Below are 27,691 nucleotides of genomic sequence, written 5' to 3'. Positions count from 1 at the left end.
AACTAATGATGTACTATATGGTGACTAACAAAACATGATTATAATTAAAAATTTAAAAAACCAAAATATAAGAAGTGGCCCCTCTTACCATGTGAGGCCTCCCTGCCTGATGTCTGTTTCACAATCCAGAAGCAGATCACTGCCTCACCACCCTGTTACTGCATCATAGATGCTTCCTTCCTCTTCTATCACAGATGGGGCGGGCTGTTTCTCCCCACAGAACAGAGGCCCCATCGCCCTAGCACACACATTTGCAGAAAGCGGGACCCTCAGGCCTCCACAATGTGCTCTCTTCCTCATCTGCTGCTGGTTCTGCTGTTGGGACTCACAGGTGAGCACTGCCTTGAGGGAGACTCCCCTTTCCATGCCTCCTCAACCACTCCCTGCCCCTGGGCATTTAGGGCCTCGAAGTAAACACAGGTGTGCTACCCAGACCCTCCGCAGAAGGCCTGCCTTGGAGCTAGGACTGTACTCCTGACTTGCAGATGGGGAAACTGAGGCAGAGAGAGCAACCAGCTCAGTGCCACCTACTTAAGTCAGTGGAGCTACTGGGGTTCATGTTCAGCCCACTCAGCTCCACAACTTAAAACACAAGCATAACATCTTGTTAACCATGTTATGCTGAATGGCTCTTCAGTGGAGGCCATATGCAGAAACATCAGAAACAGAGAGGCAAACAGAAGGAGAGATATCCCACAACAGAGGCAGAGGTCTCCCGAGTTCCACTGTGCTGTGTGTACCCCCAAACTCTTGTTAATGATGTGCTGCATGTTTCCTAGGTGGCAAATCGTTACTGAAGTTTAACATGTACTATAATTTCACTTAATGAGTTTGTGTTTCTCGATGTCTCCAGAGACTAGTCACCAAGGCAGGAAACCCAGCTGAAAATTCAAAAGCGTCAGTGCAACATCATTGAGCCTCTCTGTGTCTTTGTTTCCTCAGTTGTGATGGGATCTCCCTTTACAGGCTCGGGCCGAGGGCTGCTACTGGTCGCACTCTCTCAGGGAACTGTTGTGCCTAAACATGTGAGGAGACGCACAGGATCATGGCAGGATGAGTAGACCACTGCTCTGTTTTCTCTCCAGGTGTGGTGGGTGAGGCGGGGCTGCAGGTGATATAGCCTGACAAGTCAGTGTCTGTCACAGCCAGACAGACAGCCACTCTGTGCTGTACCATGACCTCCTTGCTCCCCTTTGGGCCAGTTCAGTGGTTCAGAGGGGCAGGGCCAGGCCAGGAGTTAATCTTCAGTTTCAAAAGAGGCCACTTCCCCCGAGTAACAAATGCTTCAGACGTCACAAGGAGAAACAACACAGACTTTTCCATCCGCATCAGTAACTTCACACCAGCAGACACCAGAACCTACTACTGTGTGAAGTTCCTGAAAGGGACTCCTGATGATGTGGAATTTAAGTCTGGACAAGGCACTCTGGTCACTGTGAGCAGTGAGTATGGCCTGGGCCTCCTATGTCCCCTGGTTGTGATAACAAGTCAATAAGAATGCCCTCCATTATCTGACCAACAGCTAAGAATCAGGCCTTGTGGTGGGTGTCCCCGACTTCAGCCCCTTCCATGAATCAGGGAAGTTGAGGCCTGGGGAGGTCCTGATGCTTGCTCAAGGCCCCTGATAAATGGTGGGAAAGTCTAGAACCCCAGTCTGTGGGTCCACAGCTGTCGCCTTTTCCAATCTTGACCAGCCCTCTGATTCCAGGGATGAGGGACTTACAGTCTAAGAGACTTGCCTGGTCATATGACCCAATCTTACTCCTGCCTCCAGAGAGTGTCTCCTCCATGTGGCTGACTCTTCTCGACTCAACACTAACTGAGCACCTGCTTTGCGCAGGCTCTGGTCTGTGTGCCAGGGAAGTAGAAAACAAAACAGGGAAGGGCTCCTTTCTCATGAAGCTCACCTTCCCTTCCATTCCTGTGGACGAATGCACCCAGGGCAGGTTGCTGGGATATGTCTTTCTTTCAATGTAGAAGAATCATAGTGAGAAGAGGTATAAGCTCACTGTTTACACTGAGAGCCCAGGATGGAGAAGTTGCCAGAGGCTGTGTATTTATTGTGGGTCTGTCCGAAAAGGATCGTGCAATTCAGGTAGTGAGTCCCATAAGAGCACTGAATCTCCCCTCAGCTCCTGGACATAGGCATGCAGGTGGCTTTATCCTGATTGTGCAGGTGTTACAGGAGTTCCCAGTGGTATGTCGCTTGACTGGGCACCAGTGCTAGTATGTGGCTCCAGCACCAGATAGATCTGTTCCTCCTGGGAGAGCTCTCCTTCCTCTTCCTCAGCCTGCCCACACAGGGGTTGCCCTGTTTGAGAATGGTTGAAGCTGGAGGGACCATCTCAGCCCATTCACAGATGACACTGAGGCTCAGCAGATCTGGCCTGAGCAGGGGAGTGAGCCACAGCCTGACTCACAACCCTGCCCTCTGCACACTCACTGCACAGGTCAAAGTGGGAGAAAGTGCCCACCCTCTCCTTGAAGCTTTTATAAATCTTGTGTGGTTCTCTTTTTCAGCAGTAAACATTAAGAAAATACGGGAAGAGGTGGGCTAGCTTTGCATCCCCAGATCAGACAGTTATGCAAACATCTGGTGAAGTGTCAAGCCTGTTCCTGGAGGACACGTCTTCTCACATGTAAGAGCATCCAGAGTCTTTTCCCAGTTGGGTTGTGTTTCTCCATCACTGAGCAGCCTGGGGCACAGGCCTGACAGAGCAGAGAGGCCCCCACAATCCCAGCAACACCGGACACCCCATTCCTGGCTCTGAAGACAAAGGATGATTGGGAGGCTCAACCTGGAGGGTATTCGGCTCCGTCAGCGAGAGTTCACATTCTAGACTCAGCTGTCAGGACCCCACATCTTCCCTCTGTTGTTGTTGAGTCAATATGTCTGGACACCCGGAAGGACCCCTCCCCATAACCACTTGCAGTGAGAATGTCAGATGGAAAAGGAGGGTGGCTGTCACTGTCGGGCTGGAGAAGGTGGGACATTTATTCTGTTGTGGATGAGACAGCTGGAGACGACAGGAAGTCCCCTTGGGATACAAAGACCGTTAAGGAGCATTCCTGTTGTAACTGGACCAAAGTAGCTTGGCTCCTTGGTGAGGGAGTGACAGAGACCACCCAGGAGAAGTTCCCTTACAAATCTGTCTTTGTTTTACAGGTAAGGGATCACAGGGAATTATTTCCAAAGTCATAATGCGGAACAGGGGCAAGTAGGCTCTCCATATTAGGGCTGGCACGAATATTCAGAGGGGGATTTTAACACTATAATGAGACTGAGGTTACTGTCAGCCACTCTCTAATTCATCTGCTCTTTTCCATCTGCATTTCCAGTGATAAATTCCAGGCAAAACTACTTGCATTCCCTTAGTTGCCTCTCCCTGCAATCCTGGGAAGGAGAAATGCATCGTGTCCCATGTCAGAGGAGGAGCCATGCTGTGCCACAGCCCCACTTGGGGTCAGCTGGCCAGCCTGGTTCTGGCTTTCTTGGGGGTCCCCTGTCCCCTCTATTCTGTTGCATACACTCTCTGACCTCAATGAGGTTTTCAGGGAGGCTGCTAGTAACGGTTGATGCCAGCAGTCAGACCCATCAAAAACGTCCTTCCTGTGTCCAGATTGATGGGAAGCCACCAGGCAGAGAAGTGAGGGGAGGGGAGTTGAAATTGGGCCTGCAACTGCACCTTGGACCTGCCCCTGACTCAGACTTTATCTCTGGAACCTCAGGACCTCCTCTGTGTGAGGAGGAGAGGACACAGCCTTCCACACAATCTCAGAAGGGTGGCGGGTTCTCCATAGCGCCTCACACGTATCCTGAGTGCTAAGGACCACAGGCATGCTTACTGTTCACAACTGGTCCTCTTGTAGCCAAACCCTCTCTCCCTGTGTGGTGTCCGGCCCCGAGGCCAGGGCCTTGCCGGAGCAGCCAGTGAAATTCACCTGCAAGTCCAATAGCTTCTCCCCCAGCAACAGCCAGCCAACCCATAGTTCTTGAATGAACCCATAGTTCTCATTTCCAGAATGCCAGGATACTCCCCTCTTCTGCTTACACCAGCCCTGGTCACTACAGTGAGGTTTCAGCAGTGACAAGGGCAGGCCAAATCAACACCTACCCTGCTCTACCTCCCACAGGGCTGGGGGCCTCATGACCAGCTGGCAGATGGAGATCCTGGTCCAAACGTGCCCACTGGAGCTGGCTTTCCAGCCCCCAACCAGAGAAACTCCACACATCAGGTGACCTGGGAGGGAGACTCTCAGATGATATGAGAAGAGAGAAAGCTCACTGTGGGTGCTGCCCGATCTACCTGTGTGAGAGCGTGAAGGAGGCAAGACTGGCTAGGGAGATGTTGACACAATTCAGCATGGCAAGCCTCAGCCACTGACAGAGAGGTAGCCAGGTGAATGCTCTTTGTGAGTTGTTTTAAATTTAAAGGATTGGCTTACCCTCTGTACCCCACTTCCTCCAGCCTTCTGCTGCCGGCTCCCCTCTAGAAACAGGAGCAAACATGGGCAATACAGCTCTTTCACCTCAGAAAATGTCCAGGGGCCCCACCCAGAAGAGACCTGTTATTCTCTAACATGCCAGGGGCAAATATGGTGAGGCCCTACTCTTTCCTTTAAGATTACTCTATATATTTCAAACAAATATTTGGATTCTTTCAATTCAAATATAAAAACAAAAATGGGTCTATGTATAAAATAACAAAATCAGAAGCTGTCCTTCCAGATCCAACAATCTATGTCCAACAGAAAGACATCGGTTAACAGTGGCAATGGGGTCCAGGTGAGCTGGATGGTGCTTGAAATTCTCCTGAGCATTAGACTGCATTTTCTTGCCTCCTGAGGGTATTGTCCAGCAAGCAGGTCTCCTGAGGTCAGGTTATTGTGAGGACTCCCTCCTCACCTCTGTACACGGGAGTCGTCAAACTGTGTGTATGAAGCAAAGCAGGGCAGCCTTGCACCCCACTGACCGTGACAACAGTTCTCACTCCACTTGAGGACAGGTGGACACTTCGTCCTATGACCCAGAGAGTTTGACTTTGTCCTGGTCCAAAGACAAGGTCTCAGAGTCATCCTGCAGGCCAGCAGTGAGGGGTTTCCCTGTGTCTGAACCACCTCATCTGTCCACCATCTGAAAACTGAAACTGTTGGCTCATCAGAAAGAGGCTGTATGACCTGCCCCATTGGGTGTGAGAACCAATCCAGTAAACCAACCTTACCCATTCCTGAGGGCTCGTTCTTCCCACCTCTTCCCCCAAGAAGGACACCTGGCAGTGTGAAAAGGGTGACTGAGGTGAGGAATGTCTTACCCCGAATTCTGCCTTGAGCAGGGGAAGAATTCATGAGCTTCAGAGCGTTGATAAGCCTGAGTCACTTCAGATAGAGTTGTTAGGTCCATTATTAAACAAAATAAGACTGAGACACAGTGAAAGTTATTTAAAGCTTTATTTTATGATAAGTATTAGAAGTCAGACTGACCGGCCAGGGCCGTCTCTGAAGAGAGGGACCATCCCCAGCTTACAGGCATAAGAATTGACTGACTGACCCGACAGGGCTGCCTCCAAAGAGGGTGACCCCTCCCCAGCTTACAGACTACCTTTTAGAGCAAAGTCTGGCCACACATAGGTGGCCAATGAGATTGTAGTCATGTTAGGTCACACGCAGGTGGCCAATTGAATTATAATTTACCCTATAGTAGCTGTTTGACCTAACCTATTACTCTGGTCAGAATTGGTGCTCAAGATTGGCACCCAAATGGCGGGGTTTACATTCTTTGGTGGTTAGGGGAAAAGTATGTGTGTTTCTTACTGATTGGATGTCTCCACCTAGCCCGACTCATCCTTGTATTCTGGGCTCTGTTATCAAGAACTGGCCGACCTGGCCTTGTATTCTGGGCTCTGTTATTAGGAACTAGCTGACCATACTTTACTGGTTTCCCAGACTTGATTCTAAGTAAGTTCCTTGGGGTGGGGGTGGGGGCCTGGGCGGCAGGGTCAGTTTAAGTTTTACTGCACAAACAACAAAATGGCTTTTAACCAAGATGGAGTCGCTCTGGCTAAATAGGTCCTTAGAGAGTAAGTGGAGGACCCAGAGAATGAACTCTAGGGTGCCCCCCTCTGATGGTGCCTCCTATCCCTTCTTTTGCAGAGTCAAGGCCATCTACTCCATTCCTGATGGCTGTCACCCTGGGCCCGAAGCTGCTGCTGCTCATCACTATCTCTGCCATCTATGTCCACAAGAAGCGAGCACCGGATTTTAAGTTGTGGGTCAGGGAGGACAGGCCACGTTTAGTCCCAGAAGAGCCAGGTTAGGGAGAGGGGCAGCCCATAGGTCACACGGGGTCAGCACCCAACTGGAGTCAAGAGTATGTGACACATCTCCCTTGATACCCTCAGGAGTCTCAGGTGTCCCAACGACCTGAGGTGTTGGTGGAGGGGGCATTTAGCCTATAAAATGTGGGCAGGGTCAGAGGCTGTCGAAGAGTGTGGACAGAGTGCTAGGGTTTCTGGGAAGGAAGTGGGCAGAGGGGGCTGAATGAGAGGCAGCTGGGTGGGAGGAACCCTTGGAAACCATCACTAGATTATGGAGCACCGGGGCTCCTTTGGGCACAAGACATCCACTTTTAGAGGACTGCTGACAGGTGCCAGAGGGCTGCTCTGAGGACAGCTTCCAATGACCCTCTGTGGGACATACTGGAGGGGATGGGGATGGGGGTTCAAGTCCCAAGAGAGAAAGCTTAAGTGTCAGAGTCCTCTATCAGGGCTGCCTGTCCTTTCACAACAGGTGTCCCAGGAGGAAAATAGCACCGAGGACATAAGAGACGGGGAACATTTCTGGAATGATGATCATATAATCAACTGTGAACATGTGACCCACAGATCCTCCCTTCCTCCCCTACCTCATGGCACCCTCAGTCTCTGCTGCCTCCTTCCTTCCTGGAAGGGCCCAGCCAAAAACAAGGAACAACTAGAAGCTTCCCAACTCTGTCCTAATACCTTGCTTCTTCCAGAGACCCACCTGCCCACAGTCCCTCCTGCTCCTTCTCACAATCCTTGATGACCCTAGAGCTGGGTCTTCATACCAGGTCCTCAGCAGGGACCATGGGAACTTGCTCTGGGGACTGATGCATAGATATCTGTCTGAATGTGAGAAACAAGTCCCACCTACACATACCAGGTGCCTCTCATTCATCTTCTGGTAACTATGGCCATGAACTACATGCTCACGTCCATGTTCTTGGGAATTATTTCTATCAACTCCCAGATGTTCCTGACTTGTTGAGGTTCTTCACTGGGTCTTAAATAAAATGAATCTCATCCTGTTTTGAAGAAGAGAAATTATTCTCCTTCCTCTTTGCCTAAATTTCCTACTCCTCAGTCCCAGGGACAAGATGCCCTTCTCCCTGTGATGGGAACACTAGCTCTTCTGTCACCTTCATCCTTCCCAGCCCCACTGCTCATGTACATGAGCTGGCAGTTGAGAAGCCTGGAGCCATCTTCTGTTTTCTTACTTTATATCCCATATTCAGTTCTACCTTCAGATGTTAGATCCAGTGGCCAGATGGCAAATGTGAAGCAGTCCACTCAGGGAAAGGAAAAGAAGCCTGATTTGTAGTGCTCATGGACTTCTGTGGTGTCAACACTCCCAATATGACCAATGGCAAGCTAACAGTGTTTAACAACTTGCTTGAAAAATTCCCAAAAAGTTCTCAGGAGTGAGTGTAAGCCTCCTCCCAAAACCAGTGAGCTCCACACAGAATCTGTACACTGCTCACCCCAAGGCTGCTCCCTGGTCCTGGCCACCAGCACACCTTCCTGGACCATTCCTCGTCTCTTACAGGTTCTCCAGTTTCAGCTACAGTGATTCCATGGCAATGGAAGTCAAACTGTGTCATTCCTCTGTTTCTTCCTCCTAAAGATCTGCATGACACTCTCTTCCTCTTTGAAGCTCTGTTTAAACATTGCCTTATTAAAAAGTCCCTTCCATAAACCGCCCGGTATAAAATATCAAGTCCTTTCTCCCACTCTGTGTTCTCACAGTTCATAACCTAATTAAACTGTTTCCCTAGAACTTAGGATTAGCTGACATGATAAATGGAGGCAGTGCTCACTTTGCACAATAGTGCAGGACAGAACAATGATGGTGCAGCTGAAACCATGCAAAGTGATCTCAACAAACCGGGGAGAATAACAATTTTTATGTGACCTTTAAAAACATTTTTTAAAACACAGAAACTTTCCAAATGTCAATGATGAATGTATAGGAAACTGAAAAAAAAAAAAGAACCATTATTTGTTGGGTGTATTGTCATTTCAAATATTAGAAACACTGAAAAGGGAAGCATTTTGGGTTTTTTTGTAAAGACTCTTCATCAGTAGTTTGCACAGTGCAAGCCTTATTCTGATTACATGGTTGACCATATAGGGCCAACATCTGAATTACCTTACTTCAGTCTCAATTGGGATTAGCTTCCACTATTCCATCCCTTGTACTTTCAATGTTATGAAATCCTTACAATATGAATTTAAATACTTCTGGTGTCACAACCTTGGGATATTTTCACCCTCCCTCCCACCACCTTCTTCAAGGATGTGGTAAGCTTGTCTCACTCTACTCCTCCGCCTGCATATCCACACACTGGGGACCAGCACCCCATCACCATTCCCGTGGCAGCTACACCTTCATGAGCCCCACTCCCATTCAATTTGAACTTTACCTGAAGCCTCATCTTTTCTCTTTTCCCTATCATACTTTCAGCTTTGTGCCAATTCCCTTTGGCTACTATTCACTTGTGTATAATGTCCCTGGGTCCCTTGTTGGGAGACCTGGAGACAACACAACCACCTGCATTGCTGTCTGTGGTAAAGTGAATAACAGAGTCACAGAGAACTACCACTTCTGGCTTTAAAAGACGTGATGCTTACTTATCCTGATGAACACCTGTTGGCTACATAGATATTTGCGGCCTGAGGAGAGCAGCTGACAGCAAAGTTTGTACTTCATGTACATAATTGCTCATGAAAAATTCCTTCGTGGCAAATGAGTTCAGAGACTGATGGTATTTAACTGACCTGTGGTGACTGACATTCTTCAGTCTGCACCACACAAACTCAGTCCTCAGTTTCCAGTCAATGATGGCCCTGTGTTAGGCCATCACATTTTTAAAACATAAATTGGGGAACATGTCATTGAAAACATCAATTTCTACCAGATGTTGGATTTTAACATACCATTTCACTTTATTCAATACTGGTACATGTACCTAAAACCATTTCAATAAATACTACTATCTCTTCTTTGTGTTTGAAAGTTCTATCAGAAATTCATATGCTCCAGAAAGCAAGCAGGTGGATTTTCAAAAAACAAAACAATAACCCACTGATCGGAGTACAGGATCAGTTACAGGAACCTTCTGGAAGAGCTCCCAGTGGCCAATGTGCAAAAGTTTGGGCAACAAATAAGTAAAGTGTATCTGGTTCTGTTATCATCTAAATGTTCAAGTCCCCACAAAACTGAGTGTTAGAATCCTCAATCCCACGGGATGGTGTTGGTGGGGGGTTGGCTCCAGAAGGTGGGCAGGTTATGGGTGCTCTAGTCTCATGAGTGGGATTAGCCCTTATAGAAGAGACCCCCTCGCCAGGGATCCCAGTCACTTCAGCCATGTGAGGAGACAAGGAGAAATCTGTGAGGGCCGTGTCTCAACCACACTGGTTCCATGATCTCAGTCTCCAGCCTCTTCAACTATGAACAAGAATGTTCTTTTGTTTCCTAAGCACCCATTCTGGGGTGTTTTGTTATAGCTGCCTGAATTAACTAAAACCGATTATAACCGCACATATAAATATCTTTGGACCAATATTGATATAAGTAAATAACTGAAAAAATTAATAAACTTTGCTCTCCTCTACAGCACAGTTCCAAATGATTTTTGTAGACACTTCACCCTCAGAAGGGAGCTTAACTGCATACTCCTGGAGTGCAGGAACTGGTGTGACTCCCCTTCAAAGATGACAGAATGGCAAGGAGGAATAGGGAGTAACTGCAGAGGGAAGACCTGACAAATACAGTTCAGCCAGGTGATCACAAGTTCACCAATAGTCATAAACCACGGCCACAGTGTGCTCCCTGATATAATGTGATGAAAAATGACACTTTTCCACATAACCTTCCTCCCCAAAACCACTCCCCCAGTTTGTGTATGAGAAAAGCATCCGACAAATTGCAGTGAGGGACATTCCAAAATATACCTGAGCAGCACGCAAAACTGTCAGGCTGTTGCTATCAAGGAAAGTCCAAGAAGCTCTCACAGCTGAAAGGAGCCTAGAGAGACATGACAAGAAAATGTAATGTGGTATACTGCATGGAATTCTGGGACAGAAAGGGACATGGAGTGAAACCCAGAAAAATCTCTTCTGGACTGAATACTTGTACCTCTCCAATGCTCATGGGATTTGGAGGTGGGGACTTTGCAGATAATGAGGTCATGAGGGTGGAGTCCTCATGAATGGGATCATTGCCTTCATGAAAAGGGGCCAGACAGCCAGCTCACTCCATTCACCAGGTGAAAACACAAGTAGTTGGCATTCTGCAACTTCAAAGAGAGATCTCATCACAACCTAACTATCATTGCACCCTGATCTCAGACTTCCAGGCTCCAGGACTGTGGGAAATAAGTTTCTGTTGTTTCAAGGCATCCAGTTTATGCTGATTTGTTATAGCAGCCCAAGCTAAGATAAAGTCAAACTACGGATTTTGGTTAATAACAGTGTACCAATATTGGTTCACTAATTATAACAGATGCAACAAATAACTGTAAAATGCTATAAAGAGAAGAAACTGTATGTACCTATATATTGGAACTCTGTGCGATTTTTTTCCAATTTTTCTCTAAATGTAAAACTGTCCCAAAAAAGTAACTCTATTTGAAAAAAAAAAAAAAATGTCAACATCTTGTCCTCAGATGGATCTCTGCCTCTTGCACTCCCTTGGAGGGCAATTCGAGGAAATGTGTGCTGGGGAGATGTCTGTGTTTCTATACCCAGATTTTATCTTACTTCCCAAGTCTAAGGTTCCTCTTCCTTTCTCAGGCCTCTGTCCTCTGCTAGAGCTCACTCCAAAGCCTGGCACCCAGAGATCCAAGAACAACCTGCTTCTCAGTCCCCCATGATATTCACCCTAAATGTTTCCAATTTCTTCCTTTGTTGAAGATTATTTGACCATGGAGTGATTGCTATTGCTAGGACATCCAGTATTATGTTGAGCAATAGTAGCGAGAGTGGGCATCCTTGTCATGTTCCTGATCTTAAGGGAATGGTTCTCAGCTTTTCTCCTTTGAGAATGATATTCACTGTGGGCTTTTCATAGATGGTTTTTGTGAAATTGAAGAATGTTCCCTCTATCCCTATATTCTGAAGAGTTTTAATCAGGAAAGGATGCTGTATTTTGTCAAATGCTTTTTCTGCATCAATTGAGAGGACTATGTGGTTCTTGTCTCTTCTCTTACTTCTGTGTTCTGTCACATTGATTGATATGCAAATGTTGAACCACCCTTGCCTCCCAGGAATAAATCCCACCTGGTGGTGATGGATAATCCTTTTAATATACTGCTGGATCCTATTAGCTAGGATCTTGTTGAGAATTTTGGCAAACTGTGGAAGGAGCCAAGATACCATTCATCAGATGAATGGGTAAAGAGGATGTAATCCATATATACAATGGAATATTACTCGGCCATCAGAAAGGATGAATACCCAACTTTTGCATCAACATGGGTGGAACTGGAGGAGCTAATGCTAAGTGAAATAAGTCAAACAGAGAAAGACAATTATCATATGCTTTCACTTATTTGTGGAACATAAGGAACAGCATGGAGGACATTAAGAGAAGGAAGGAGAAAATGAAGGAGGTGGAGAATCAGAGGGGGAGATGAACAGTGAAAGACTATGGACTCTGGGAATCAAACTGAGGAGAAGTGGGTGGGGGGATGGGTGAGCCCGGTGATAGATATTAAAGAGGGCATGGATTGCATGAAGCACATTTTTTGTTATAGGTAAACAGTGAATCATGGAACACTACATCAAAAATTAACGATAAACTATATGGTGACTAACATAACATAATAAAAAAAATTATTAAAGAGAACTTCTTCACCCTGTAAATCATGGGATGAGAGTACAGCACAGGAGAATACAGTCAACAGTTTCAGAATAATACTGTGACTGTCTTTTTTCCACTGCATATTTTTTCCTGCTTTGTTGAAGATTATTTGACCATAGAGTTGAGGGTCCATATCTGGGCTATCTACTCTGTTCCACTGGTCAATGTGTTTTTATGCCAGTGCCATGCTATCTTGGTGATCACAGCTTTGTAGTAAAGCTTGAAATCAGGCAACATGATGACCCCAGTTTTGTTTTTCTTTTTCAACATTTCCTTAGCAATTCAGGGTCTCTTCTGATTCCATACAAATTTTAGTATTGTTTGCTCCAGCTCTTTGAAAAATGCCGGTGGAATTTTGATCGGAATGGCATTGAAAGTATAGATTGCTCTAGGCAGTATAGACATTTTAACAATGTTTATTCTTCCGATCCATGAGCATGGAATGCTTTTCCATCTTTTTGTGTCTTCTCCGATTTCTGTCATGAGTGTTCTATAGTTCCTCGAGTACAGATCCTTTACCTCTTGGGTTAGGTTTATTCCCAGGTATCTTATTGTTCTTGGTGCTATAGCTGTGGAAAGAACCAACAGACGAATGGATAAGGAAGATGTGGTCCATATACACTATGGAGTATTATGCTTCCATCAGAAAGGATGAATACCCAACTTTTGTAGCAACATGGACGGGACTGGAAGAGATTATGCTGAGTGAAGTAAATCAAGCAGAGAGAGTCAATTATCATATGGTTTCACTTATTTGTGGAGCATAACAAATAGCATGGAGGACAAGGGGAGTTAGAGAAGAGAAGGGAGTTTAGGTAAATTGGAAGGGGAGGTGAGCCATGGGAGACAATGGACTCTGAAAAGCAATCTGAAGGGGTGGGGGTTGGGAGGTTGGGGGAACCAGGTGGTGGGTATTGGAGAGGGCACGGACTGCATGGAGTGCTGGGCGTGGTGCAAAAACAATGAATATGGGGGTACCTGGGTGGCTCAGTGGTTTAAAGCCTCTGCCTTCAGCTCAGGTCATGATCCCAGGGTCCTGGGATCGAGTTCCGCATAGGCTCTCTGCTCAGCAGGGAACCTGCTTCCTCCTCTCTCTCGGCCTGCCTTTCTGCCTACTTGTGATCTCAGTCAAATAAATAAATAAATCTTAAAAAAAAAAAAAAACAATGAATACTGTTATGCTGAATATAAATTTAATTTTTTAAAAAAAATTGAAGGGAAACAATGAAATAAAAGCCAAGATCACTTAAAAGAAAGTGGATTTCCATGCAAATGTATTCATATACAGAAATAAACTAGAAGTACATTTAAATTAATAAAAAGTAAATTTAATGATAAAAGTAAGAAGAGAAATAAATTTAGAAAGAAATTTAAAATAGCATATTAAAATTTAGAAAACAAATTAAAATTTACTTAGTGCTATAGTAAATGGAATCGATTCTCTGATCTCCCTTTTTGTATTTTCATTGCTAGTGTATAAGAAAGCAGCTGATTTTCTGTACATTGACTTTGTAATTGATTTATATCCTGCCACATGAGTCATACCTACAGTCTCATAATGTGGCAGGATAACTTATACTTTTCAACTGATTCTTCTAGATTCTATACTCAGATTTCATAGAGCATGCAGATATTATCTCTTCCTGACTTCTCACCCATAAGCTTTATTCACTGACTTCCCACTCTGGATGATGGGGATGCAATGCTCTGTTATTATGGAAACCATACCACATGTGCATATTTCTACCCCACCCCCTTAACATTTTAATTTTAGATAATGTCATAGTCAGCACACATTATAATGACAATGACACAGTGTTTTATACTCAATCTTTTTTTTTCTTTCAAGATTTTATTTAAATTAAGTTATTTTACATATAATAGTGTTAGTTTCAGGAGTAGAATTTAGTGAATCAAGAGTAACATATGACACTCAGTGGTTATTATATCAAGTGTCTCAACCTTGTAACATTCCCAGCTTTTGTTTGCATTGATCTGCTCATGTGCATTTTGGGTAACCACCACCATATTCAGGGTACAGAACAATTCCATGGCTGCAGAGCTTACCCTTGTGCTAGCCTTTCTTGGTGACAGCCAGCCCCACCATCGAAACCTCTGGCACATGCTGATCTGTTCTCTTTGGCTTTGAGAATGTTGTGGAAGTGGAGTCCCACAGTATGGACATTTTGAGAGTGGTTTTGATCCCTCCACATAAAGCCTTGGACTCTCACAAGTTGGACACATGTAAATAAGTTATGCCTTTTTATTGTTGTGTTCCATTTCCTGGTAGGAATGCACCACAGTTTGTTCAACCATTCACTTATCACTGGGCATTTTGCATGTTTCCAATTTTTTTCCATTTGAGAAAAGCTGCTCTAAACATTCAGTCAAAGATTATGTGAAGCTATGGCCTTCATTTTGCTCAGAAAAATTCCAGGGGGAGTGATCTCTGGGACATAAAACACACTTCCTCTCCAGATAGTGGAAGAAATGATGCTTTTTGTTAGAGGCAAGCATATAAAACTTATTTTTTTAACGATTTTATTTCTTTTTTATGTAAACTCTACACCAAACTTGGGACCCAAATTCACAACCCCATGATCAAGAGTTTCTCATTTCACCAACTGAGCCAACCACATACCCTAAACAAATACAGCTTCTGAAGTCCACACTGCACTGTGCATTTGGGCTAAGTTTCCATCAATAAGGGGTTGGCATAGGGAGTTATTTCTGGAGCAGAAATCATTTGACCCCCAAATTTTTTAGGTCCTGATGAACTCATTTCTTTCTCCAGCTCAGAAGCTCTTAGTGGAAGCCGGTACAGAGTGAGGTCACAAGACAGCCACCCCCAGGTGTCCAGAGCTCAGGAAATGAGACACAGCTCCTAACTGCAGATCCTTCTTAGCTTGGGGCTCCCAAGTGGAGAACCACCTTGAAGACCTCAAGATGGGGGGGAGGGGCCCAGCACAGAAAGCAGAGGCCCCAGGTGGGCAGAAAGCATCATTTCTGCTGGACCTGTCCACTATCTCTGAAACATAAGAAGAATTTCTTCAAAATTATTTCTTATGATTGAGTTCCAGTTTCAAAGTACTGTGGTCTGAGAAATTACGGGCAATAATCAAAACCTTTTGGTATTGGTTGAAACCTAATATGTGACCCAGTATGTGGTCTATTCTGGAGAAAGTTCCATGTGCACTTGAGAAGAATGAATATTCTGTTGTTCTAGGGTGGAATGTTCTATATGTATCTATGAAGTCCATCTAGTTCAGTGTGTCATTCAAAACTCTTGTTTCTTTGTTGATTTTCTCCTTAGATGGATCTGTCTGTTGCTGAGAGTGGAGTGTTGAGGTCTCCTACTATTAATGTTTTATTATCAATATGTCTCTTTATTTTGGTTAACAGTTGCCTTTTATAGTTGACTGTTCCCATGTTGGAAGCAGAGATATTTCCAATCGTTAGATCCCCTTGTTGGATAGCCCCTTTAAGAATGATATAGTGTCTTTTTGTATCTCTAACTATGGTCTTTAGCTTAAAATCTAATGGATGAAAGACCTCAGTGTGAGACAGGAATCCATCAAAATTCTAGAGAAAACATAGACAGTAACTGTTTCAACATCAGCCACAGCAACTTCTTTCAAGACACGTCTCCAAAGGCAAGGGAAACAAGAGCAAAAATAAACTTTTAGGACTTCATCAAGATAAAAAGTTTCTGCACAACAAAGGAAACAGTCAACAACATCAAATAAAGAGACAACCCACAGAATGGGAGAAGATATTTGTAAATGACACTACAGATAAAGGGCTAGTATCCAAGATCTATAAAGAAATTCTCAAACTCAACCCCCAGAGAACAAATAACCAAGTCAAAAAATGGGCAGAAGACATGAACAGACATTTCTCCAAAGAAGACATGCAAATTGCTAACAAACATATGAAAAAATGTTCACCGTCATTAGTCATCAGGCAGATTCAAAACAAAACCATATTGAGATACCACCTTACACCAGTTAGAATGGGAAAACCTGACAAGACAAGGAACAAGAAATGCTGGAGTGGTTGTGGAGAAAGGAGAACCGTCTCACACTATTGGTAGGAATGCAAGTTGGTACAACCACTATGGAAAACAGTGGAGGTTCCTCAAAAAGTAGAAAATAGAGCTACCCTATGGCCCAGCAAATGCTCTACTGGGCATTACCTCAAAGATACATATGTAGTGAAAAGAAGGGCCACATGCACCACAGTGCTCATAGCAACAACATCCACAATAGCCAAACTGTGGGAAGAGCTGAGATGCCCTTCAACAGATGAATAGATAAAGAAGATGTGGTTCATATGTACAATGGGATATTACTCAACCATCAGAAAGGATGAATACCTGACTTTTGTATCAACATGGATGGGACTGGAGGAGACTATGCTGAGTGAAATAAGTCAGAGAAAGTCAAATATTATATGGTTTCCCTTATTTGGGAACATAAGGAATAGCATGGAGGACACTAGGATGTGGAAGGGAAAAATAAAGGTGGGGAAATCAGAGCAGGAGACCAAGAATGAGAGACTATGGACTCTGGGAAACAAACTGAGGGTTTTAGAGGGGAGGGGAGAAGGGGAATGGGTGAGCCCAGTGGTGCATATTAAGAAGGGTACAGATTGCGTGGGGCGCTGGGTGTTATACACAAACGAAGAATCATGAAACAGTACATAAAAAACTAATGATGTACTATATGGTGATTAAGATAACATGATAATAATTTAAAAACGCACACACACACACACACACACTCAGAAACAAAACATAAGAAGAGGCCGCTCACACCATGTGAGGACTCTCTGCCTGATGTCTGTTTCACAATCCAGAAGCAGATCACTACCTCACAACCCTGTCACTGCATCATACATGCTTCCTTCCTCTTCCATCACCAGAGGGGCAGGCTGTTCCTCCCCACCCAACAGAGGTCCCATCGCCCCAGGACATACATTTGCAGAGAGCGGGATTCTCAGGCCTCCACCATGTGGGCTCCTGCTTCTGGAACCCACCCTCCTCCTCACTGGCTGCTGGTTCTGCTGTTGGGACTCACAGGTGAGCACTGCCTTGAGGGAGACTCCCCTTTCCATGCCTCCTCAACCTCTCCCTGCCCCTGGACATTTAGGGCTTCCAGGTAAACACAGGCATGCTACCCAGACCCTCCGCAAAAGGCCTTCCTGGTAGATATGACTATACTCCTGACTAGCAGATGGGGAAACTGAGGCAGCGAGAGCAACCAGTCCAGTGCCATCTACTTAAGTCAGTGGAGCTACTGTGGTTCATGTCCAGCCCACTCAGCTCCACAGCTCATCTTGTTAACCATGTTATGCTGCCTGGCTCCTCAGTGGAGACCAAGAGGAGAAATATCAGAAACACAGAGAGGCAAACAGAAGGACAGCCATCCCACAACAGATGCAGAGGTCTCCAGAGTTCCACTGTGCTACGTGTACTCACAAACTCTTGTTAATCATGTGCTGCATGTTTCCTAGGTGCCAAGATTGTTACTGAAGTTTAACATGTACTATAATTTCACTTAATGAATTTGTGTTTCTCGATATCTCCAGGTCTAGCTAGTCACCAAGGCAGGAAATCCAGCTGTGAAGTCAAACCTGCTCTGTGCCACATCACTGAGCCTCTCTGTGTATTTCTTTCCTCAGTCATGATGGGATCTCCCTTTACAGGCTTGGAGCGAGGACCGCTCCCGGTATGCACTAGGTCAGGCAGCTGTTGTGCATAAACACATGAGGAGACGTGCAGGATCATAGCAGGATGAGGAGACACCTGCTCTGTTTTCCCTCCAGGTGTGGCCGGTGAGGCAGGGCTGCAGGTGATCCAGCCTGATAAGTCAGTGTCTGTTGCAGCCGGACAGACAGCCACTCTGCGCTGCACCCTAACCTCCCTGCTCCCCACAGGGCCGGTTCAGTGGCTCAGGGGGACAGGGCCAGGCCGGGAGTTAATCTTCAGTTTCAAAGGAGGCCACTTCCCCCGAGTAACAAATGCTTCAGACATCACAAGGAGAAACAACACGGACTTTTCCATCCACATCAGTAACATCAACCCAGCAGACACTGAAACATACTACTGTGTGAAGTTCCAGAAAGGGACCCCTGATGATGTGGAGTTTCAGTCTGGACCAGGCACTCTGGTCACTGTGAGTGGTGAGTACGGCCTAGGCCTCCTTTGTCCCCTGGTTGTGACAACAAGTCAATAAGAATGCCCTCCACTGTCTAACCAACAACTAAGCATCAGGTGTTGTGGTGGGTGTCCCCGATGTCAGCCCTTTCCACCAATCAGGGAAGTAGAGGCCTGGAGAGGTCCTGATACTTGCTTAAGACCCCTGATAAATGGTGGGAAAGTCTAGAATCCGAGTCTGTGGGTCCAAAGCTGTGACCTGTCCAATCCTGACCAGCTCTCTGATTCTAGGGATGAGGGACTTACAGTCTGAGTGACTTGCCTAGCCACATGACCCAATCTTACTCCTGCCTCCAGAGAGTGACCCCTCCATGTGGCTGACTCTTCTCTAACTCAACAGTTACTGAGCACCGGCTGTGTGCAGGCTCTCGTCTGCATGCAGGGGAAGCAGAAAACAAAACAGGGAAGGGCTCCTTTCTCATGAAGTTCACATTCCCTTCCCTTCCTGTGGACGAATGCACCTAGGGTAGGGAGGTGGGACATGTCTGTCTTTCAACGTAGAAGAATCACAGTGAGAAGAGGTATAAATTCACTGTTTACACTGAGAGCCCAGGATAGAGAAGATGCCAGAGGCTGGGCATTTGTTGTGGGTCTGTCCAAAAAGTGTCATGCAATTCAGGGACTGACTCCCATAAGAGCACTGAATCTCCCCTCAGCTCCTGGACATAGGCATGCAGGTGGTTTTATCCTGATTGTGCAGGTGTTACAGGAGTTCCCAGTGGTATGTCGCTTGACTGGGCACCAGTGCTAGTATGTGGCTCCAGCACCAGATAGATCTGTTCCTCCTGGGAGAGCTCTCCTTCCTCTTCCTCAACCTGCCCACACAGGGGATGCCCTGGTTGAGAATGGATGAAGCTGGAGGGACCACCTCAGCCCATTTACAGATGAGGACACTGAGGCTCAGCAGATCTGGCCTGAGCAAGGGAGTGAGCCACAGCCTGACTCACAGTCCTGCTCGCTGCATGCTCACTGTGCTAGCCAAAGTGGGAGAAAGTGCCCACCCTCTCCTTGAAACTCTTATAAATCTTGTGTGGTTCTCTTTTTCAGCAGTAAACATTAAGAAAACACAGGAAGAGGTGGGCTAGCTGTGCACCCCCAGATCAGATAGGTATGCAAAAATCTGGTGAAGTGTCGAGCCTGTTCCTAGAGGACACGGCTTCTCATGTGTAAGAGCATCCAGAGTCTTTCCCCAGTTGGGTTGCGTTTCTCCTTCACTGAGCAGCCTGGGGCACCATCCTGGACAGAGCAGAGTGGCCCCCGCAATCCCAGCAACACCAGGCACCCCATTCCTGGCTCTGCAGACTAAGAATGACTGGGAGGCACATCCTGGAGGGTATTCGGCTTCATGAGCGAGAGTTCACATTCTAGACTCAGCTGTCGGGACCCCACATCTTCCCTCTGTTGTTGTCAAGTCAATATGTCTGGACACCCGGAAGGACCCCTCCCCATAACCGCTTGCAGTGAGAATGTCAGATGGAAAAGGAGGGTGGCTGTCACTGTCGGGCTGGAGAAGGTGGGACATTTATTCTGTTGTGGATGAAACAGCTGGAGACCACAGGAAGTCCCCCTTGGGATACAGTGACTGGTAAGGAGCAGTCCTGTTGTAACTGGACCAAAGTAGCTTGGCTCCTTGGTGAGGGAGTGACAGAGACCACCCAGGGGAAGTTCTCTCACAAAGCTGTCTTTATTTTACAGGTAAGGGATCACAGGGAATTATTTCCAAAGCCATAATGCGGAACAGGGGCAAGTAGGCTCTCCATATTAGGGTTGGAGAAGAATATTCAGAGGGGGATTCTAACACTATAATGAGACTGAGGTTACTGTCAGCCACTTTCTGATTCATCTACTCTTTTCTATCTGTGTATTCAGTGATAAATTCCAAGCAAAAATGTTTACATTCTCTTACTCGCCCCTCCCTACAACCCTGGAAGGAGAAATCCCTCCTGTCCCATGTCACAGAGAAGGAGCCAGGCTTTGTCACAGCTGCACATGCTCTCTGACCTCAGTGACGTTTGCAGGGAAGTACCTAGGAGCGGTTGATGCCAAAGTCAGACCTATCAGAAATGTCCTTCCTGTGCCCAGATTTGTGGGAAGTGACCTGGCATGGAAGAGAAGGGAGGACTTGAACTCCAGCCTGGAACTACACCTGGGCCCTGCCCCCGACTCAGTGTTGAGCTCTGTTACCTCAGGGATTCCTCTGTGTGAAGAGGAGAGGACACCGCCCTCCACACACTCTCAGAAAGGTGGCAGGTTCTCCACAGCACCTCACACGTATCCTGGGCGCTGATGACAACAGTCATGCTTATTGTTCACAAATGCTCTTCTTGTAGCCAAACCATCTCCCCCCGTGGTGTCGGGCCCCACGGCCAGGGCCTCGCCGGAGCAAACAGTGAACTTCACCTGCAAGTCCCACGGCTTCTCCCCCAGAAACATCACCCTGAGATGGTTCAGAAACGGGAATGAGCTGGCAGCCTCCCGGACCAGCGTGGACCCAGAGGGAAACAGAACTTCCTACAACATCTCCAGCACAACCAGGCTGATGCTGGCCCCGGGGGACATTCGCTCCCAGGTCATCTGTGAGGTGACCCATGTGACCTTGCAAGGGGACCCTCCTCTTCGTGGGATTGCCAACCTGTCTGAGGTCCTCCGAGGTAGATGCCCCTCCCCCCCAACCCCAGCCTGGGTCCAGCTCCCATGTCTCTGAGCCTGTCCCTCCCCTGCTCCCTGCCGCAAGCCCTCCATTCACTGGAGTCTGACCCCTGGACAGTCCCTCCAGGTCACCTGCACCTATATGTGCTGTCTCCTCCTACTGTTTCCATGGCCGCTGGGTCGTGAATGCCTACCATGTGCCAATTACTGCGCTCGGTACTTTCTCTTACTGTACCATAGCAATTCCAATTATTGAGCACCTGCTGTATTCCATACCACTGTATGCTTGGTGAGGTCGTTTGTTTTGCTACAGTTATTCTATTCCAGCTGTATGCGTAGGGCTGAGTATCTTGATTTCACTCATTCTTTGCCTATCAGGAGCCATCAATCCTTGAGCACCTACTGTGTGCTGGGCACTGTACTTAGGGATTTCATTCATATGCAAAGACTACCCTCAGTGTTTGAGCACCAACTGCATGCCTAGCCCTGTTCTCGGTGACTCCCTTACTGTGTTGGGGGAGATAAGTTCTTGAGCCCCTTCCCCATGTTCTGTCTGTTCCATAAGGTGAGAGCTTCTGCCCTGTGCTGTTTCAGTTCCACCCACCGTGGAGGTTTCCCAGCAGCCCGTGTCAGGGGACCAGGTGAAGGTCACTTGCCAAGTGAAGAAGTTCTACCCCCAGCGCCTCCAGCTGACCTGGTTAGAGAATGGCAACACGTCCCGAACAGAAATGGCCTCAAGGGCCTCAGACCTCGTAGAGAACAAGGATGGGACCTTTAACTGGACGAGCTGGCTCCTGGTGAACTCATCTGACCACAGGGAAGGCGTGGTGTTCACCTGCCTGGTGCAGCACGACGGGCAGCCCGCGGTCACCAGAAACCATACCCTTGTGGCCTCAACCCACCAGAAGGACCAGGAAACCCATAAAACCCAGGGTGAGACCCCAATGATTTTGTTTCTTGCGTCCTGCTCCCTGCTTCCTCACCTGACTGTGATTAAGTCACCATGCCTGGCCAGACACCCTTCCCCCTGTTATTTCCCACCTAGCATGGTCTCTATCCCTTCTACACTTTTCCATCATCACCATGGAAAATGTCTGCACTTGGCATTCTGAAATTCCAGAAGGGACCCTGAGGATCTGTAGTTTTGAGTCTTGACCAGGCTCCTGCATGACCATGTGTGGTCACACCTGGGGTCTCTTCTCTCCCTTTATTTGTGACAGCAAACCAGCAATAGTCATGATCGTTCAAAGCACATTTACTTTATGCCAATTCCAATTCGTCTCAATTACACTCTTAGTAAAATTAACAATAATTCCAGTTATCATCTAAAATGAAGTATATATTCCAATTTTCCAAAGCTTCTTCTATTAACTTTATTTTGTGGACCTAACTTGGTTTTAATTCACCTGTAAATGCTTAAAAGAATTTTCCTGTGAAATATCTGGGTCTCCATGTTTCTTTCTTTTTTTTTTTTTTCTAATATTTATTTATTTATTTCACAGAGAGAGAGAGAGATCACAAGTAGGCAGAGAGGCAAGCAGAGAGAGAGAGAGGTGGAAGAAGCCTCCCTCCTGAGCACGGAGCCCAATGTAGGACTCCATCACAGGACCCTGGGATCATGACCTGAGCCTAAGGCAGAGGCTTAACCCACTGAGCCACCCAGGCACCCGATTCTTTTATTTCCCTGAAAAGAATCTGAATAGCTAGGGCTACTCAACTTCTTCATTTTATAATGGATGCTTGTGGTAGGCTGTGCTTTGGGGAAATGTGTTTTTCTCTGAGTTTTCAAATTTCTGCACATAGAGCTTCTCATAGTATTACCTAGTAATCCTTGTGATGTCTGGATGGCATCCCATTTCATCCCTGATATTGGAAAAGTGTCAATTCTCGTTTTTTTTCATTGTTACAACGGTTAGAAGTTTTTCAAATTTATCAGTCTTCTCAAAGAACCCACGTTTATTTCAGTGATACTCTCTATTGTTTGTTGTTAATTTCTTTGCTTTTTCTCTCTTTTTTTTAAATTTCTTTCTCTTGATTTGGGCTTATTTTGCTCCTCCTCATTTTTTTTGAAATAGGAATAAAATGATCAAGTCTAGACTTTTCATTATTGGAATACCACAGCAGGTCCTCCTTCTGGTCTTGGGGAATCGGGAGTGTGGACTCGGGATACCTGGTGTAGGTTCCTCCTCCAGAATGGAAGCAACTAGCCCAGTTGCCTTCCTCTTCCACCTTTCAGAGCCCTCCATGGGTGGACCTCACATAAGTTCCAGGGGGCAGGCTTCTACTGAGCCAGGAGAGGTGGGAGAGATGAGTCCGCAGAGATGATCTCCTGCCCTTTCCTGTGTGTGGTGGAGGTGGGACGGGAATGGCATAAGGGGATGTGCATTTGGACGTGGAGATTTTTCTCTTTTGTCTCCAGAGATTTTGCAGTTTGGGCATTGCTTTTCAAGGACTACCAAGAGCCAGTTTTCCATAGAATTTACTGTCCTTTCGTTGTTTTTCCTTTGGTTTGAGAGGCTGTATTTGGAGATGAGTAGCTAAGCCTCTGTCTTATACTTAGCAGCCCATTACAAAGTGCCCAGAGGGCTTTGAAATGCTTGGCCTCAGTGTCCCTTTCCCACATCTCAGTATCCATCTCCCATATTTCCCCATCAGGGCCCTACTCCAGCACAGTAAGTGCAGTGTAGCTGAGAATTCAGTCCGCTCTGTAGCACTGATACTCTTATGTTTATGTTGGACCCAACAGTGTCCTCAACTTTTTCTGTCCTCCAGCTCTAGGAAGTAAGAGTCTGCACTGTTGCACAGAAGTCCCCTGACATTCACACATAATCTTTCACATGTGATCAATCTTCACTTTGCACTTTCTCCGAAGTGTTGATGCCCAGCAAAAGCCACCCAACCCATAATTCTTGTAATTATCACATCATTTCCAGAATGCCAGGATACTCCCCTCCTCTGCTTACACCAGCCCAGGTCACCATGGTGAGGTTTCAGCAGTGACAAACAAGGGCAGGGCAAGCCGACACCTACCCTGCTCTACCTCCCACAGGGCTGGGGGCCTCATGACCAGCTGGCAGAAAGAGACCCCAATCCAAATGAGCCCATTAGAGTTGGCTTTCCAGACCCCAACCAGACAAACTCCACACATCAGGTGACCCGGGAGGGAGACTCTCAGATGATATGAGAAGAGAGAAAGTTCACTGTGGGGTGCTGCTCGGTACACATGCATGAGAGAGCGAAGGAGGCAGGACTGGCAAAGGGAGATGTTGGCACAAGTCAGCATGGAAAGACTCAGCCTTGGACAGAGAGCAAGCAAGCTAAATGCTCTTCATGAGTTGTTTAAATGGAGAGGATTGGCTTAGACTCTGTTCCCCCACTTCCTCCAGCCTTCTGCTGCAGGATTCCCTCTAGAAACAGGTACAAACATGAACAGTACAGCTCTTTCACTTAGAAAAAGTCCAGCGCCCACCCCCCCAGCAGAGACCTGCTATTCTCTAACATGCCAGGGGCAAATATGGTGAGGCCCTACTCCTTCCTTTCAGATTGCTCTATGTATTTCAGAAATATACTTGGATTTTTAAAATTCAAATATAGAAAGAAAAATGGGTCATTGTACAAAGTCAAAAAATTGGGAGCTGTTCTTCCAGACCCAACATTCTATGTCCAACACAAAGACATGGGCTGACAGTGAGTGGCCCTGGGGTTCAGGTGAGCTGGATGGTGTTTGAAACTCTCCTAAGCATTAGACCCTATGTCCTTGCCTCCCCAAGATATTGTCCAGCCAGCAGGTCTCCTGAGGTCAGGTCATCCTGAAGACTCTCTCCTCACCTCTGTACATGAGAGTTGTCAAACCATGTGCATGGAGCAAAATAGGACATCCTTGCCCCTCACTGACCGTGATATCTGTTCTCACTCCACTTGAGGTCAGACAGACATTTGACCCTATGGCCCAGATAGTTTGGCATTGTCCTGGTCCAAAGACCAGGTCTCAGAGTCATCCTGCAGGCCAGGAGTGAGGGGTTTCCCTGGATCTGAGCCACCTCATCTGTCCACACTCTGTAAAGTGTGAGCCTGTTAGCTCATCAGAAAGAGGCTGTATGACCTGCCCCAGTGGGTGTGAGGATCAGTTCAGTAAACCAAACTTACTCATTTCTGAGTGCTCATTCTCCTCACCTCTTCCATCAAGAAGGACACCTGGCAGCCAAGAAGGGGTGAGTGAGGTGAAGATAGACTTAGCGCAATTCTGCCTTGAGCAGGGGAAGAATTCATGAACTTCAGAGCGTTGATAAGCGTGAGTCACTTCAGATAAAGTAAGTGGAAGACCCAGGGAATGGACTCTAGGGTGCCCCCCTCTGATGGTGCCTCCTATCCCTTCTTTTCCAGAGTCAAGGCCATCCACTCCAATCCTGATAACTGTCACCCTGGGCCCGAAGCTGCTGCTGCTCATCACTGTCTCTGCCATCTATGTCTACAAGAAGCGAGCACCCAATTGTAAGTTGTGGGTCAGGGAGGGCAGGCCATGGTTAGTCCCAGAAAGAGCCAGGTCAGGAAGAGGGGCAGCCCACAGGTCACACAGGGTCACCGCTCACCTGCAATAAAGAGCATCTGACACACCTCCCTTGATACTCTCAGGTGTCTCAGCAGTCCAGGCTCCCTGAGGTGTCAGGGAGGGGGCCTTTAGCCTATAAATGTGGACAGGGCCAAAGACAATCAAAGAGTGTGGACAGAGTCCTAGGGATTCTGGGAAGGAAGTGGACAGAGAGGCTGAATGAGAGGCAGCTGTGTGGGAGGATTCCTTGGAGACCATCACTAGATTATGGAGCACTGGGGCTCCTTTGGGCACAAGACATCTGCATTTAGAGGAATGCTGACAGGTGTCAAAGGGCTGCTCTGAGGACAGCTTCCAATCTGACCCTCTGTGAGATATACTGGAGGGGATGGGGAGGGGGGATCAAGCCCTAAGGGAGGAAGGCTAAAGTGGCAGAGTCCTCTATCAGGGGCTGCCTGTCCTTTCACAATAGGTGTCCCAGGAGGAAAATAGCACCAAGGACATAAGAGACACGTGGGGAATATTTCTGGAATGATGAGCAGATAATCAGCTGTGAACATGGGTCCCACAGCTCCTTCCTTCCTCCCCTACTACATGCCATCCTCAGTCTCTGCTGCCTCCTTCCTTCCTGGAAGGGCCCAGCCAAAAACAAGGAACAACTAGAAGCTTCCCAACTCTGTCCTAATGCCTTGCTTCTTCCAGAGACCCACCTGCCCACAGTCCCTTCTGCTCCTTCTCACAATCCTTGATGACCCTAGAGCTGGGTCTTCATACCACGTCCTCAGCAGGGATCATGGGAACTTGCTCTGGGGACTGATGCATGGATATCTGCCTGAATGTGAGAGACAAGTCCCACCTACACATACCAGGTGCCTCTCATTCATCTTCTGGGAACTATGGCCATGAACTACATGCTCACGTCCATGTTCTTAGGAGTTATTTCTATCAACTCCCAGACATTCCAGACTTGGTGAGGTTCTTCACTGGGTCTTAAATAAAATGAATCTCATCCTGGTTTGAAGAAGAGAAACGATTCTCCTTCCTCTTTGCCTACATGTCCTACTCCTCAGTCCCAGGGACAAGAGGCCCTTCTCCCTGTGATGGGAACACTAGCTCTTCTGTCACCTTCATCCTTCCCAGCCCCACTGCTCATGTACATGGCATTCGAGAAGCATCCAGTCGAGAAGCCTGGAGCCATCCTCGGTTTTCTTACTTTATATCCCATATTCAGTTCTGCCTTCAGATGCTACATCCAGTGGCCAGATGGTAAATGTGAAGCAGTCTACTCAGGAAAAGGAAAAGAAGCCTGACTCGTAGTGCCCGTGGACTTCTGTAACCGATGACAAGATAACAGTGTTTCGCAACTTGCTTATAAAATTCTTGAGAAGCTCTCAGGAGTGAGTGTAAGCCTCCTCCCAAAACCAGTGAACTCCACCCAGAATCTGCACAATGCTCACCCCAAGGCTGCTCCCTGGTCCTGGCCACCAGCACGCCTTCCTGGACCATTCTTTGTCTCTTACAGGCTCTCTAGTTTCAGCTACAGTGATTCCATGGCAATGGAAGTCAAACTGTGTCTTTCCTCTGCTTCTTCCTCCTAAAGATCTGTATGACACTCTCTTCCTCTTTTAAGCTCTGTTTACAGGTCACCTTATTAAAAAGTCCCTTCCACGAATCACCCTGTATGAAATAGCAATTCCTTTCTCTCACTCTGTGTTCCCACAGCTCATTACCTAATTAAATTGTTTTCGTAGAACTTAAGATCAGCTGACATGATAAGTGGATGCAGTGCTCACTTTGCACAATAGTGCAGGACAGAACAATGATGGTGCAGCTGAAACCATGCAACCGGGGAGAATAATGATTTTTATGTAACCTTTAAAAACGTTTTTAAAACACAGAAAGTTTCCAAATGTCAATGACGAATGTATAGGAAACTGAAAAAACAATAGAACCATTATTATTTTTTAATTTTATTTATTTATTTGACAGACAGAGATCACAAGTAGATGGAGAGGCAGGCAAAGAGAGAGAGGAGGAAGCAGGCTCCCCGCTGAGCAGAGAGGTCGATGCGGGGCTTGATCCCAGGACCCTGGGAACACGACCTGAGCCGAAGGCAG

The 27,691-nt window shown here is 46.7% G+C and overlaps 2 protein-coding genes across 2 annotated transcripts in view; both read left to right on the top strand.

Annotated features, from left to right (window-relative positions):
* The window catches only part of LOC131807934 (signal-regulatory protein beta-1-like), a 111,132-nt gene that overhangs the window by 39,198 nt on the left and 44,243 nt on the right, over positions 1 to 27,691 (top strand). The window lies entirely within an intron of this gene.
* LOC131807690 (tyrosine-protein phosphatase non-receptor type substrate 1-like) lies at positions 166 to 22,180 on the top strand. Its single transcript, XM_059133261.1, has 5 exons — positions 166 to 331; positions 967 to 1,442; positions 20,707 to 21,027; positions 21,620 to 21,958; positions 22,071 to 22,180. The coding sequence occupies exons 2-5, from the start codon at positions 1,175 to 1,177 to the stop codon at positions 22,178 to 22,180; spliced, it is 1,038 nt and encodes a 345-aa protein (XP_058989244.1). The 5' UTR covers positions 166 to 331; positions 967 to 1,174.

This window comes from Mustela lutreola, chromosome 9, assembly GCF_030435805.1.
Source record: "Mustela lutreola isolate mMusLut2 chromosome 9, mMusLut2.pri, whole genome shotgun sequence".
Classification (NCBI taxonomy): domain Eukaryota; kingdom Metazoa; phylum Chordata; class Mammalia; order Carnivora; family Mustelidae; genus Mustela; species Mustela lutreola.
This window is presented reverse-complemented; position numbering and strand designations above follow the sequence as displayed.